Source organism: Podarcis erhardii, assembly GCF_964252035.2.
Source record: "Podarcis erhardii genome assembly, chromosome: 6".
Lineage (NCBI taxonomy): Eukaryota > Metazoa > Chordata > Lepidosauria > Squamata > Lacertidae > Podarcis > Podarcis erhardii.
In genome coordinates, this window is record NC_138510.1 from 100,269,062 (window position 1) to 100,283,897 (window position 14,836).

The window sequence follows — 14,836 nt, forward strand, 5'->3', positions numbered from 1 at the left end:
GCTGCTGAGTCAAATGGCGGCTTGATTTCAAGTCTCCAGCAGTCTCCTCCATTTGTAGTGCTGCTCCAAAAGTTTTACAACTACCTCAAGATGGGTCATTTCCCAGGCACACATTTTCTTCATGTCTCCTGTCTTGCTGATGCAGTTTTCCTGTATGACAGCTTTCATTGCATCCCATACGGTCGCAGTTCTGATTCCTTCTGTGTTGGTTCCAAATACGACAAATTCTTCCCCAATCCACTTGAGCACCAGGTGGTGCTGCAACATCATGGGAGGGAACTGCCGAGCCAGGTGTCTGCTTGCAAGATTCAGCAGAAGACAAAGGGACAAAATCAATATGACTGTATAGCTGGTGGGGATGAGGCTAGAAACAAAAGTTGGGTGAAGCAAGTGCCATGCACCAGTGAAGTATTGGCTTGTGTTTTCATTTTAGAAGTTATGGAGCCCTTGCTATCCATGTGACCATCAGAAATCACATTTTAATCACCTAATACGGGTGGCGCTGTGGGTTAAACCCCAGAGCCTAGGGCTTTGCTGATTAGAAGGTCGGCGGTTCGAATCTCCGCGACTGGGGTGAGCTCCCGTTGCTCGGTCCCTGCTCCTGCCAAACTAGCACAGTTCGAAAGCACGTCAAAGTGCAAGTAGATAAATAGGTACTGCTCTGGCAGGAAGGTAAACGGCGTTTCCGTGCGCTGCTCTGGTTCGCCAGAAGCGGCTTAGTCCTGCTGGCCACATGACCCGGAAGCGGTACGCCGGCTCCCTCGGCCAATAAAACGAGATGAGCACCGCAACCCGAGTCACTCACGACTGGACCTAATGGTCAGGGGTCCCCTTTACCCTTAACATGACAACACCTTCTTGAAAAGACATCAGAGTTTGAAGGGTTCTTTTTAGAAAGGGGGTTTGCCCCTCACTGGGTCAGTAAACAGAAGCTAGAGTTACAGTAGTTAATCTACCTTTTGGCAAAAAAAGATCTGCCAGCAGCATCATGTAAAACATCTTGAACTGCCCCAAATTCAATTAATTTGAAATAAGGGGTGCTTTAGGGTCCTGGAGAGGAGAGGAGAACAGTGCATCATAGCCTTGCAAACACAGAACTTTATTAGGATACTTTAAAACACAGTATTAAATGATTTGGAAATAGTAACAAATCTTATTGCTGCGAAACTGCGCAGCGTAAAATTGGAAAAAGCACTGTGCACCTTCAATCTCAGAGCAATATGGACTGCCATAACAAAGTATAAGTTAACTTCCTATAGTAGAGCTACTAATAACCAGCCAAATAAGTTTATATAACAATGAGCTTTATCGCACTTATCAAGATAAGATACAACTGTACAATAGGTTTTCATTATTGTAATAACTTGTGTGCAAACATTTCTTTTTATTCATTTTTGATATGCATTAATATAATTGCTAAAAAAATACATTTAGAAGAGCACCGGGTTTAGGTTGCAGTTACCTGGGAGTGAGTCTCATGGATCTCAGCTTATTTCTTATTTCTGAGTAGACGGGTAGAGAACTGCGCTGCCTAGATTCTCCCTATTGAGACAGCAGAAAGTGCGCACGACGCAGTTTGCGGGGACACGAATTTGGGGGCAACAAAAAGAGCTGCTGTGTCTCGGATGGTTTCCCCTCAACACGCAAGTCTTCAAACGTGCCTGGATCCTCTCTCTGCCCCAAAGGAAAGCCCGATTCAGGTGAGGGGGCGGGGCGGGGGCGGGGTCCTGGCGGCCCCTCCCGCGCCGCGCTCGCCAAGGGCCGCCCCCCGCCCCGCCCCGCCCCCCCGCCCCGCCTGCCTGCTCCCTCGGCCGCTCCCGGGGCTGCGCGGACGTTGCCAGGAGGCGGAGTGAGTGAGGGTCGCGGGGGAGGGGGTCCCACGGGGGGGGGGTCCCACCGCGCCCCCAGGGCAGCGGGCCGGGAAGCCCCTTCGCCTGCGGCGGCGCCCGGAGAAGCGCTTGGAGGCCGCGCCGGGCCTTCCGCGCCGGGCCTCCCCTTTCCCTGGCCGGGGCCTGCGAAGGGCGTCCCGCCGAGGGAGGCGTCGGCTGGGCCGGGGGCGCCAAGGGCCGCTGTCATCACTGTGGTTCAGTTGGTTGCTCGCTTTCTCCTGCCCGAGGAGTTAAGACGCCCCCCCCCGACCACGAAGGGGGGTGTTTCTAAGTCCCCCCCCCCGCCAGCTTCGAAGAGGCCTCGGTGGTTAAAGGAGAGAGAGGGGCGTTTCCGCCTGGCGCCCCCACCTCGCTCCCCCCCCAAGCGGGGCCGCTGCAGAGGAGGCAATGGGAGCTCGGCGGCGCTGCCTCGGTTGGGCCGAAAGCAGCCCCCCCCTGCCCCCCTAAAGCGCTATAAAGCAAGCCTGGTGGTATTTTAAGGACCAGCCAATTGGTCATGGCGTGAGCTTTCATAGATTCCAAAAATATTCTCTGCGCCTCTGGAGTTTTATCAGCAAAGCACAAACAGAAAAGCACTTCCAACTTCAAGAAACAAAGTAAAATACTCTTGAGCATATGGATTTTCATGCTTTAAACTCCCTTAACTCATTTCTTTTGCTCTCTTCCCACCAATAATTACTAAAATATGTAGAAAACGATAAGGACTTTATGTGCCCCCTCCCCCCAAATAAGTTGAGGGCCACAATAAAACTTTGCTCCAGGAGAGTGTCTTCCATGAGACAGTATTGAATAGCCTCTGGCCAAATGTGGTTCTGAGAAGAAGAACCTGCCAGGGGGCTGTGCCCCTGCCCATGATATTGTGATATATAGAAGTGATGAAGGAATAGGGGGTATGCACACTAAAATAATGTTGGGACTGCTCCAAATCTTGACGCTCACCTTGATGTGTTAGTGTCTCTGTGAGATGCTATTGAATCACATTTGACCCAGTCACATCCACAGCCATGCATTTAATGTGCATTCAAACCTTTGTTGTGTTGGGAATTTTAGCTCTGTGAACAAACTGTAAAAAAAGAGTAAGAGATAGGGGCATACACCCCACAGGAAGCTTTTGGGCCACCCTGAATCCTTCACCCATGCAGTTAGAGACTACTCCTGGGGATGAGGATGCATCATTTGTGGAGCCTCAAAACAGCTTGCAAAAGATTCTCAACACCGTACTCTAATCTCCGTCCCCTCCCCCACCCCATGGGCTGTTCTGGGGGCTTCCCCTGACCCCTTCCAGAACCAGTTTGGAGGGCCACCCTGCACACAGCACCCATATGGATGCAGGAGTCTTCAGGAAGCTTTTGCTGCTCTTGCTTTTGATTTTTCCGGGTGCCATGCTTACGCCCTCTCCCACAGTGCTCCTCTACAGCTCTGGCGTGGCTCTGAGCAACTGGGTTTCACTCGGCACAAGGTGAAAGGAGCCTTCCCTCTGTTGGCTGATTTGTGTGGCCTATCTCTTGGGGACAATCTGTAGCCAATTGCGTAAAATAATAGGAGGGTTTAAAAGTGGATTGTACATGGCTCTGTGTTTTATAGACATGCTTGAAATTCTTTGAAGGGTAAAACTTGATAAGATAGTGTGTTTTATCTTGTTTTTGTGAACTGTCCTGGTAGCCCTATGGAGGGCAGTATATAAATCTTTCAGATAAATGACACCGCAGTAGGCGGATTCCCAGGCACCTTGCCTGCTGCTTTACGGGAGCAGAGGTTGATAGGCCTCTCTTCTGTCCAATGCAGCCTTGTTCCTGCTTGCCAGCTGTCAGATGCTTCACAGTCCCCGCTTCTTACTCATTCTCCCTGGTTTTCCTGGTCTGCTCCGTTGTGCAGCAATGAGCACCATCACTGGCACATTTCAGCTGCAGCAGCCCCTCAACCACCGAGAGGGGGCCCGCCTTGAGCCTGTGGACGGAGATCACAGCGAGGAGACGTATGAACCAGCAACTGGTAATTATCTCCAGGGGGATGTTCGGGGGGGGGTGTGGGCTTCAGGGAGTGCAGCTTTGGAATCCCCGCCCCAGACTCTGTAGTACTTCAATTTGCTATTGACTTGGCATTTTAGATAGCATTCACATTCAGTGATGTGAGGTGAGAATATTATCAAGAATGAGAATATTCTCGAGAATATTCTCTACTAGAAAATTTCACTCCACAAACTGTAAATTCTAGTGTAAGAACCAGTTTTACAACACTCATTTAAAAAACCTAGTAAATAATAAGTCAAGCTGTGATATTGGCAGTGTAAGTAATGAATAATGATTTTTTTGATCCAGTTACATTACTGGGTCTTGTGTCATTCACCATTGGCAGTTTTGAAATGTGAGCTACAGAAAATATTTTTTTTTTTTAGTTTTAAAAGTGCTTTTCATTTAATAGGATGAACATTTGAATTCATATGTATTTCAACTGTATGTAATAGCCTTTTTTCTATTTTGGTGTGATCTTATTCTTAGCAATTCTATACCCTTGGCCATACAGTGTGATTATTTTTACAGAAAGTAGCTTTAATGCTTTATACACTTAAAGTACCTTGGCCTATACAATTATGTGTAACAGCATGTGAGGTGGCCTTGATTTAAACAGTTGTTGTTTCTATATTTTTATTTAGTGCCAGTAACTGGTTTTTGCAGTGCCATTCAATGGTACAAGGTGCCATATTCTACTATTTTAAATGAAAATTCTCCAATATTTTCATTAATTGAGAATATTCTCAAGAATTTTCTCCAAAAGATTATTCTCGGGAATTTAACATCACTATTTACATTATTCAAATAAGTTTCTGGCTTAGATTTATTCCAACCAGAAGAAACAGGAATCTATGACCTTTGAAGCTGCTGGCTGGCTGCACTCGTGCCAAGGTGCATTCTGAATTGTTTATCTTTTAATGCTTGAACTTTGAATTTGCTGATTGGTAAAAAAATGTGGCTGAGGGCTGATATGCAAGACTTGCAAATAATGGAGACAGTGGAGTACTGGTTTTTGTCCAGACACGTGTATTTTTTAAACTATTGTATTTGCTGTAACAATAATAAATGATAAAGATGTTTATAAAGATGTTGGTCAGTGTCTTTATAAATGACTTGGATGAAAGAATTGAGAGGATGCTCATCAAATTTGTAGAAAACAAACTGGGAGGGGGAGCTAATGCCACAGAATACAGAATCAGGATTCAAGATGACCTTAACAGACTGGAAAACTGGGCCCAAGCTAACAGAATGGATTTCAGTTGGGACAAATTTAAGGTTCTACACTTAGGCAGGAATAACCAGCTGCACAACTATAAGACACCTGGTCAACTATAAGAGGTACATGTGAAAAGGATCTAGGGGTCTTAGTAGACCACATGCTAAACATGAGTGATGCAGCAGCAAAAAAAGGGAATGCTATTCTAGGCTGCATCAACAGATGTGTAGTGACCCAAACAAGGGAAGCAATAGAATTGCTCTATTCTGCCTTGTGGAAGAGCCATAGCTATGGTAAGGCTAGCCAGGGTTTTTTTGCCCCGGGTGAAGTCTTCAGAGGGGCGCCATTGAGGCTCCTAAAACCTTGTTTTTGACCCAGGTGAAATCAAGTCTAGTTTCATCCCTGCTTGTGGTGTCCAGTTCTCAGCATCACAGTTTAAGAAGGATGTTAACAAGCTGGAACATATGCAGGGGAGGGTGACCAAGGTAATCAAGGGTCTGGAAGCCCAGCTTCCAGACCCTTATGAGGACCCTTATGAGGATCAGTTGAGGGAGCCTGGAAAAGAGGAGACTGAGAAGAAATAGGATTACCATTTTCAAATATCTTAAGAGCTGCCATATGGAAGATGAAGCAAGCTTGTTTTCTCCTGCTTTGAAGGGTAGGACTTGAACCAATGGATTCATGTTACCAGAAGGAAGATTCCAAATAAACACCTGGGAAAACTTTTTGACAGTAACCTGTTTGGCAGTGGAACGGTCTCCCACGAGAGGTGGTTGACTCTCCTTCCTTGGAGGTTTTTAAGCAGAGGTTGAGTGGCCATCTGTCAGGGATGCTTTAAGCAGAGATTCCTGCATTGTAGGGGGTTGGACTACATGAATCTCAGAATCCTTTCCAACTCTATGATTCTATGATAAGTTAGAGAGTCTTATTGTTTGTCATTTACCAAAAATCATTGATACTTTACTGTATCATTTTCCCTCAAGCATGGATTCCCCCCTCTCTAATAATCAATAAATAAACACCATTTATTCAGAGACATATGTCTCTTTATATGTCTGTCTACACAATATAATGTCAGGTCCTGTTTTCAATACAAACCTTTTGGAGCAATTTCTTCAGAGATGTGCAGTGTCAAATATTTGGCAAATCACTTTCTTGCTACAGTTAGCAAATCAACAACAAGCAAATATTGAACTTGGCTTGTTATATTATTCAATAAAACTATTTGGGGAGAAAAGGCAATTTAAAAAAATCTGTGGTAATGCATTTTCCATCATAAACCAAAGTGTCCTGATGCCATTGCAGTGCCATCAAATGGGATAGAGGTTGCTGAGTTTCCAGCGTGTCTGAGAAGTCAGACCATTTCCCACCCAATTTAATTGGCATAGAATATTGCTTATATAAGCTTATTTTATTTTTAATTATTATCTTGTTCATTGACACCAAAGAACCAAATTTATAATACTTTAGTCTCGAACATCAGTTTGTGTTCTTATGGCTAATTACCCTGCTAAAGGTGGGCAGGGACAGAGCTGTAAGTGAGTTTCTGCCTGCCCTTTTCTTCTGGTTTTCCCCCTCGCCACTTTCATGAAATTAGGCCAAGGGCCATGAATTGCCTACCCCTGGTGCAGGCATGGGTGTGATGGGATGCTTCAAGCTTTTCCTCTTGGTAGGCCATGTTGCAGAATAAATAGCTTTTCCTGTTCAGCACACAGCCTGCAGTCCTATGCAGAAGATAATAGATGAACCACACTGTCTCTTAAGAAGCATAGGAAAAAGAAAGAATAGAAACCTTGCCCAATAAATAGTTGCTGATGTACAATATTCAGAAGAATTCCTTGTCAAGCCTGAATCCAGAGAGGCTCAATTGGACATATCACAATGGCCTTTACATCTCAAGAACTTTGACAAGCTGAAAGTGAGGACAGCATGCTACACACTCCTTCCTTCCGGTTGCAATCTCTTAAGGAGAGTGATTGGCGAGTGTGTAAGGATGGGCTTCATCAATTAGAACAAGCCTCCCAGCCCTTCTATGAAGTGGTGGTCTGGGTCTGCTGCATCCTCCATGTTGAGAAGACTGCACAGTGGCATGCTGGACCCCAAAGTGCCTGGGGGTCTGATTGTGTGCATTGAGCAAGCCACATGCATATGAATATGAACCAGAAAGAAGATTGGGTACTTTCTGGGTGAGCTGTGCAGCCAGGACCTGCATCTGGATGCTATGTGTGCACCTGGGCTTGTTGCCGAGAGTGGCAGGTCAGAAGCAGGAGCTTTGGCAAGTGTGATCTGGGGTCATGGGAGAGAAGGACAGTGCTGGATGCCTAGTGGCAATATGACAACAGCAAGTATGAGACTTCTCTCAGGAGGGTGATCTTCCCCTTGGAGAAGCTGCTGACATCCTACAAGCGACGGGGGCCACCAGGTGGCACATTGGAAGATGGCCGACAATAACATCTCTCTGACCCACACGAGGTAATTAAGAGGCTGCTATGGGAAGTATGCAGCCTTCCCGGCCCCCCCAAGGAGATCGGGGGACTGCCTTGCCAGTGGTGTCCATAATTCACCCCTGGATTCGAAAGAAGAGGGTGCGGACACCTGGCACAAGCCCTCGGGTGAAGTCGGCTCTTCCTGACGCTGTCTCCAATCAGTGCACTGGTTCGCTTTAGCTCGAAATATATAATTGGAAATATATAATTGGAAAGAAGCTAAAGCACATACATCAAGCGAAGATCGGGAGTAAAGACTGCTGATTAATGGATCTCTGTGAGCGGAGCGACGGGCAGGACAAATAAATCAAGTGATGAATCACCATTAAGAGACTGGTATGTTTGGAGTGAAACGGAAAGGGGGTGGAGGAAAAAACTTTTCTTTTTTTTTTTTTTGCCTTATGTGAGTATTAATAACCCTCCACCCCAGAGAGAAGAATCGTTGCAATTTATTAATCACAAGCAGGAATTCAAGAACTGTGTGGAGTGAATTATTGATTCCTGTGCCCCCCTGTGCAAAGGTCAGAGGGGGCAGGGTTTCTGTTGAGGTAGGTGATTAGCTGTGGGAGGAGCTTATCAGAGCTTGCAGGGCAGCAGCTGAAGAAGGAGCAAAAAGGGTTTCCTCCTGTGTGTGTTTCTTTGTGGCTGATTAGCTGTTCTCCCTGTGCAAAGGTCAGAGGGGGCAGGGTTTCTGTTGAGGTAGGTGATTAGCTGTGGGAGGAGCTTATCAGAGCTTGCAGGGCAGCGGCGCGTGCCTAGCGGCGCGCGCAGTTTGATCCATCTTTTAGATTTAGGGGAGCTAGTCTCAAACGTTTGTCGGGGGAGACCTAGGGTTTTTTGGGGGTTTTTTTTGGTGGGGAGTTCTTTGTCCTGTCTGCACGCTTCTTATGATGGAGGACCGCTGTAGCCACCCCCAACGACACATTCTCAAGATGGAGAGTGAGGGAACAGCTGCAGTCGCCTGCGGTTCCTGCACAATGTTTGCCATCTTGCCAAAGGTTGCAGGCAGCTTTACCTGCAGCAATTGCATGTTGATTGCCCTCTTAAAAGACAAAGTCCAGCAACTGGAGGAACGTGTAGCTACCCTCCAAAGAATTAGAGAGCTGGAGCTCTTCTTGGAAGCAACAGAGCACACCATCTCCACCAAGGAGGAGACAGGGGACTCCCCTGAGAAGGCGGCTAGTTCACCAACACAGGAGCCAGATATATGGAGAAACGTGACTCAAAGAAGTAGGAAGCCCAGGGTTCGCTCTGATTGTTTAGAAATACACAATCGCTTTGAGGTCCTCTCCCCTAGCATGGAAGACGAAGAGCAGACTCCGTTTGAGGATCTCTCCCTCATTACAGTCGATCAGGTATATGAAGACGAGAAGCAAAGTCAGTCCTCAGGGAACGTGCAGGCGACCTTGGAACGGACAGCTCACGGAAGAACCCCGACCAAACCTAAGAGGAGGCATGTAGTGGTGATAGGGGATTCCCTACTGAGGGGAACAGAAGCAGTGATCTGTGGGCCTGACAAGATGTCTCGGGAAGTGTGCTGTCTCCCCGGGGCTAAGATCCAAGATGTAACTGAACGACTGCAAGGAATCATAAAACCCACTGACAAATACCCCTTCCTCTTGGTTCATGTGGGAACCAATGACACTGCAAGCAATAGCCTCCAGAAGATCAAAAGAGACTATGAGGCTCTGGGCAGGAAATTGAAGCAATTAAATGCACAAATTGTCATCTCATCTGTCCTCCCAGTTGAACGACGTGGCCCAGGGAGAGAGAGAAAAATAGTGGAAGTGAACAGCTGGCTTTGCAAATGGTGTAAACAGGAACGGTTTGGATTCTTAGATCACGGACTGCAGTTTCTTGAAGATGGACTTCTGGCAAGCGATGGGCTGCACCTCACAACGGTTGGGCGGAATGTTTTTGCCAAAAATCTCAGAAACCTCATCAGGAGGGCTTTAAACTGACTAATGTGGGGGAGGGAGACAATGCTCCTGAAGGTAGGAGTCCAAATGTCATAGACCGAATGGAGCAAACAGCACGCAGACCTAGTGATGGGAGGAAAAAATCCTTAAATAAGAGACACGGGGGAATGATTAATGGACTTCAATGTCAGTACACTAATGCGCAAAGCATGGGTAATAAACAAGATGAGCTTGAGCTCTTGGTACAGCAAACTAAATATGACATAATAGGCATCACTGAAACCTGGTGGGATAAGTCCCACGACTGGAATGTAATAATGGAGGGATACAATCTATTTCAGAGAAACAGACCAGACAAGAAAGGAGGAGGAGTGGCGTTATATGTCAGGGATGTGTATACCTGTGAAGAGATCCAGGATTTAGAACCTCAAAGCCAAAGTGAGAGCATTTGGGTCAAAATTAAGGGAGAGAAGAATAACAGGGACCTCATTGTGGGAGTTTAGTATAGATCCCCAAGCCAAACGGAGGACATAGATGATGCCTTCCTGGAACAGATGGCTAAGCATGCAAAAGGAAGGGAGATAGTAGTAATGGGGGACTTCAATTACCCGGATATTTGCTGGATGTCAAACTCAGCCAAGAGCATAAGGTCAAACAGATTCCTCACTGGCCTTGCAGACAACTTCATTGTCCAGAAAGTGGGAGAAGCAACAAGAGGAACAGCCATTTTAGATCTGGTCCTAACCAATGTTGATGACCTGGTTAGTGGGGTAGAAGTGGAAGGATCATTAGGCGCGAGTGATCATGCTCTCCTGAAATTTACTATACAGCGGAAAGGAGCAGCCAAGCATACTAGGACTCAATTTCTTGACTTTAAGAAAGCCGACTTCATAAAACTTAGGGAAGTGCTGGGTGAGATCCCATGGACAGTAATACTAAAAGGAAAGGGAGTTCATGATGGCTGGGAGTTTGTTAAGAGGGAGATAGTAAAAGCACAACTTCAGGCAATACCAATGAGACGGAAACATGGAAGGTGCCTAAAGAAGCCAGGGTGGCTATCTAAAGAACTCTTAACTGAGTTAAGATTAAAAAAGGATGTGTACAAAAAATGGAAAAGGGGGGAAACCACCAAAGAGGAATTCAAACAAATAGCCAGCACGTGTAGACACAAAGTCAGAAAAGCTAAAGCACAGAATGAACTCAGGCTTGCTAGAGAGGTTAAAAGCAACAAAAAAGGCTTTTATGGGTATGTTCGTAGCAAAAGGAAGAACAAAGAAACAGTGGGGTCGCTCAGAGGAGAAGATGGTGAAATGCAAACAGAGGATACAGAAAGGGCTGAACTCCTCAATGCCTTCTTTGCCTCAGTCTTCTCCGATAAAGAAAACAATGCCCGACCTGAAGAATTTGGAGCAAATTATTCAGCAGAGGAAACACAGCCCAGAATAACTAAGGAGATAGTACAAGAATACTTGGCTAGTTTAGATGTATTCAAGTCTCCAGGGCCAGATGAACTGCATCCGAGAGTATTAAAAGAACTGGCAGATGTGATCTCAGAACCACTGGCACTCATCTTTGAGAATTCCTGGAGAACAGGCGAAGTCCCGGCAGACTGGAGGAGGGCAAATGTTGTCCCTATTTTCAAAAAGGGGAAAAGAGAGGACCCAAATAATTACCGCCCAGTCAGTCTGACATCAATACCAGGGAAGATTCTGGAGCAGATCATTAAGCATACAGTCTGTGAGCACCTAGAAAGGAATACTGTGATCACCAATAGTCAGCATGGATTTCTGAAAAATAAGTCATGTCTGACTAACCTGATCTCGTTTTTTGACAGAATTACAAGCCTGGTAGATGAAGGGAACGCAGTGGATGTAGCCTACCTTGATTTCAGCAAGGCATTTGACAAGGTGCCCCATGATATTCTTGTAAAGAAGCTGGTAAAATGCGGTCTTGACTATGCTACCACTCAGTGGATTTGTAACTGGCTGACTGACCGAACCCAAAGGGTGCTCATCAATGGTTCCTCTTCATCCTGGAGAAGAGTGACTAGTGGGGTGCCACAGGGTTCTGTCTTGGGCCCGGTCTTATTCAACATCTTTATCAACGACTTGGATGATGGACTCAAGGGCATCCTGATCAAATTTGCAGATGACACCAAACTGGGAGGGGTGGCTAACACCCCAGAGGACAGGATCACACTTCAAAACGACCTTGACAGATTAGAGAACTGGGCCAAAACAAACAAGATGAATTTTAATAGGGAGAAATGTAAAGTATTGCACTTGGGCAAAAAAAATGAGAGGCACAAATACAAGATGGGTGACACCTGGCTTGAGAGCAGTACATGTGAAAAGGATCTAGGAGTCTTGGTTGACCACAAACTTGACATGAGCCAACAGTGTGACGCGGCAGCTAAAAAAGCCAATGCAATTCTGGGCTGCATCAATAGGAGTATAGCATCTAGATCAAGGGAAGTAATAGTGCCACTGTATTCTGCTCTGGTCAGACCTCACCTGGAGTACTGTGTCCAGTTCTGGGCACCACAGTTCAAGAAGGACACTGACAAACTGGAACGTGTCCAGAGGAGGGCAACCAAAATGGTCAAAGGCCTGGAAATGATGCCTTATGAGGAACGGCTAAGGGAGCTGGGCATGTTTAGCCTGGAGAAGAGGAGGTTAAGGGGTGATATGATAGCCATGTTCAAATATATAAAAGGATGTCACATAGAGGAGGGAGAAAGGTTGTTTTCTGCTGCTCCAGAGAAGCGGACACAGAGCAATGGATCCAAACTACAAGAAAGAAGATTCCACCTAAACATTAGGAAGAACTTCCTGACAGTGAGAGCTGTTCGACAGTGGAATTTGCTGCCAAGGAGTGTGGTGGAGTCTCCTTCTTTGGAGGTCTTTAAGCAGAGGCTTGACAACCATATGTCAGGAGTGCTCTGATGGTGTTTCCTGCTTGGCAGGGGGTTGGACTCGATGGCCCTTGTGGTCTCTTCCAACTCTATGATTCTATGATTCTATGATTCTATGATCAAAGAGAGGATTGGTAAACATCGGAGAACGGAGGAAAGTTTTATGACGCAGTTTAAATGGCGTCTCGCCAAGACAGGCTTGCCTAAGAAGGACGGGGGGAGGAGGACCAGGGTCATCGGAGTGTGAATGGTGATCGGAATGTGATCTAGACCTGGCAGAGCCCTCTGAGATATGCTTGGCAAGCCTGGGGAAATCAACGGACAGACTGAGGGAAAGTTTTTTACGAAGGTGTGGAAATGGCGTCTGTCCTTATGTGATATGATTTTTGGGGAGTGTAAAACCCACACAGAGGATGTTTGTTTTCAACCCACTTGTGAAGATTATCAGAGATCGCAAAGAAAGGAATATATGATAACAACAAGAAGATGAGGAAAGTGATAAAGAGACTATCTGGACAGAACTGGATAGAACTGTCTATCCAGCAATATAAAGCAGCAATATAAGTGATGCTTGGACCCCTGTTCGGAGCTTGAAGTATGAGTACCCCCAACAAAAATTTAAAAATCTGGCTGTATAATTTGGAACTAATGTGATTTGGAAATAATGTGATTTGATTGGCCTGCTAATAAAAATTATATTTTAAAAAAAGACATCCTACAAGCGACTGGTTATAAAGGACAATGCAGTGAACGCCGTTTGTTATGGTGAAAAGAGCATGTGACCTGGCCTGCTGTGGTATGAAGACAGCCTCAAAGTCCATAAGAAAGTTGTTATCAGCACAAAAGGAGAGGCCATTTGGACAGCCAGTACCTTGATGACAACTGCAGTACTTGCAGTCATGGAGTTATGCCAAAAATCAAGCATGTGATAATAGAAAAGACACCTACGCTCACAAGTGGGTGCTTGTCCCGAAAGCTGCCCAGAAGACGATGATGATCAAGGCGAGTCTTACTGGACACTCACAGCAAGCCCCATGAGAAAAATCCCCAGGCCTGGAAGTATAACTATGTGGGTTGCTGGAAAGGAAAGCGTAAAAGAAGTCGTCCCAGTGGAGCCAGACAAAGAAGGTCATGGAGAGTGTTGGGGAACACGGAGCAGCAGCCTCATCTACCTCAGACTCTTCAGAGCTACAAGCAGAAATCAAGGAAGAAGAAGAAAGAGACGATAGAATCAGAGCTTGCTGAGAGTGGCGGGAAGCTAGTTGAAATGGACAGTGGCACAAATGTGAAGAAGAAGAAGAAGAAGAAGAAGAAGAAGAAGAAGAAGAAGAAGAAGAAGAAACAGCTCAGAGTAACCTGTGAGAACCACCCTGACCAGGCAGCCTGAACCAGCCTGGGGAAGAGGAGTCTGAAAGCCCAATCCGTTGCAAGTGCAGAAAAGGCAGCTTTCCAAGAACTCTGAAAAATACTTTCTTTACCAAGTTTCTGGATCTTACAGTTACATATGATTTAAGCATGTAAGTACAGTAATAGCTATTGACATCTCAAAAGATTTTCAGTCAACTCATCGTAGAACTGTAAAAGCATGGGGGGAAATGTAGGAGAAACCAGTTTTGCCTCCATTTTTAACCTTCCTAATGACTGGTGGAAACAGGATACATTATGCAAAGCAAACAATTTACAAATTAAACTTGCTTAATCAGTATGATTGTGCAGAATTCTGCTTTTCTTGTTGCTGAATGTGGACTATCTTGGGTGCTTGTTTTTAAGTGTGCATTGGTCTAAGTATATTTTTATGTTGTGAACCTTCCTGAGATCTGTGGATGAAGGGCAGTATACAAATGTAATAAATAATAATCCTCTTTCTGGATTGTGGCTTTTCAAAATTAAGGAATGTGGCCATTCAGATAAATCTGTAATAGTAACATAAAATCAAAATGCAAGACCTGCTTCTGTAAAAGCTTTTTGTGACAGAGGTATGCTAACAAGTTGTGCTTTAGAAACCTGAATTATTATTGTTGTTATTATTTTCCCTTCAGGGCGAGTTATTGGCAAATTTCTCTTCTCTGGAGAGAAGGAAGTAGATCTGGCTGTGCAAAATGCACAGGCTGCCTTTAAAATATGGAGTCAGAAGTCAGGCATGGAACGGAGCACTGTCCTGCTGGAGGCTGCCAGGATAATCCGGGTATGTGTTAAAAATCACATGAGCCAGCCCAGCCTCCTCTCAGGCAGCGTTGGCTGCTTTCCAAGGGGATACCTTTTCAGCCCTTGCCCACCAATTTTGACTTGGCTTAATAACTCTAGTTTGTGGTTGCTGCTGGCCTCTCTCTTCTCCTGAGTTCTGTGCAATACTTGAAGAATGAGAGGAGATTTTGTGCAAGGTGTCAATAGAAGGAGAGG

General features: G+C 45.7%; 1 protein-coding gene across 5 annotated transcripts in view; it reads left to right on the forward strand.

Annotated features, from left to right (window-relative positions):
- Positions 1–14,836, forward strand: part of ALDH9A1 (aldehyde dehydrogenase 9 family member A1) — a 29,295-nt gene that overhangs the window by 4,735 nt on the left and 9,724 nt on the right. The window contains exons 1-3 of one of the 5 annotated variants that reach the window (XM_081867340.1): positions 1,600–1,700; positions 3,675–3,881; positions 14,476–14,621. In XM_081867340.1, the coding sequence (XP_081723466.1) occupies positions 3,701–3,881; positions 14,476–14,621 (327 nt within the window). In that variant the 5' untranslated portion in view covers positions 1,600–1,700; positions 3,675–3,700. Of the gene's footprint in view, positions 1–1,599; positions 1,701–1,766; positions 1,850–2,463; positions 2,486–3,674; positions 3,882–13,819; positions 13,954–14,475; positions 14,622–14,836 lie in introns of those variants that run through there. The other 4 variants (XM_081867337.1, XM_081867339.1, XM_081867338.1 and 1 more) reach the window with 4 other exon arrangements.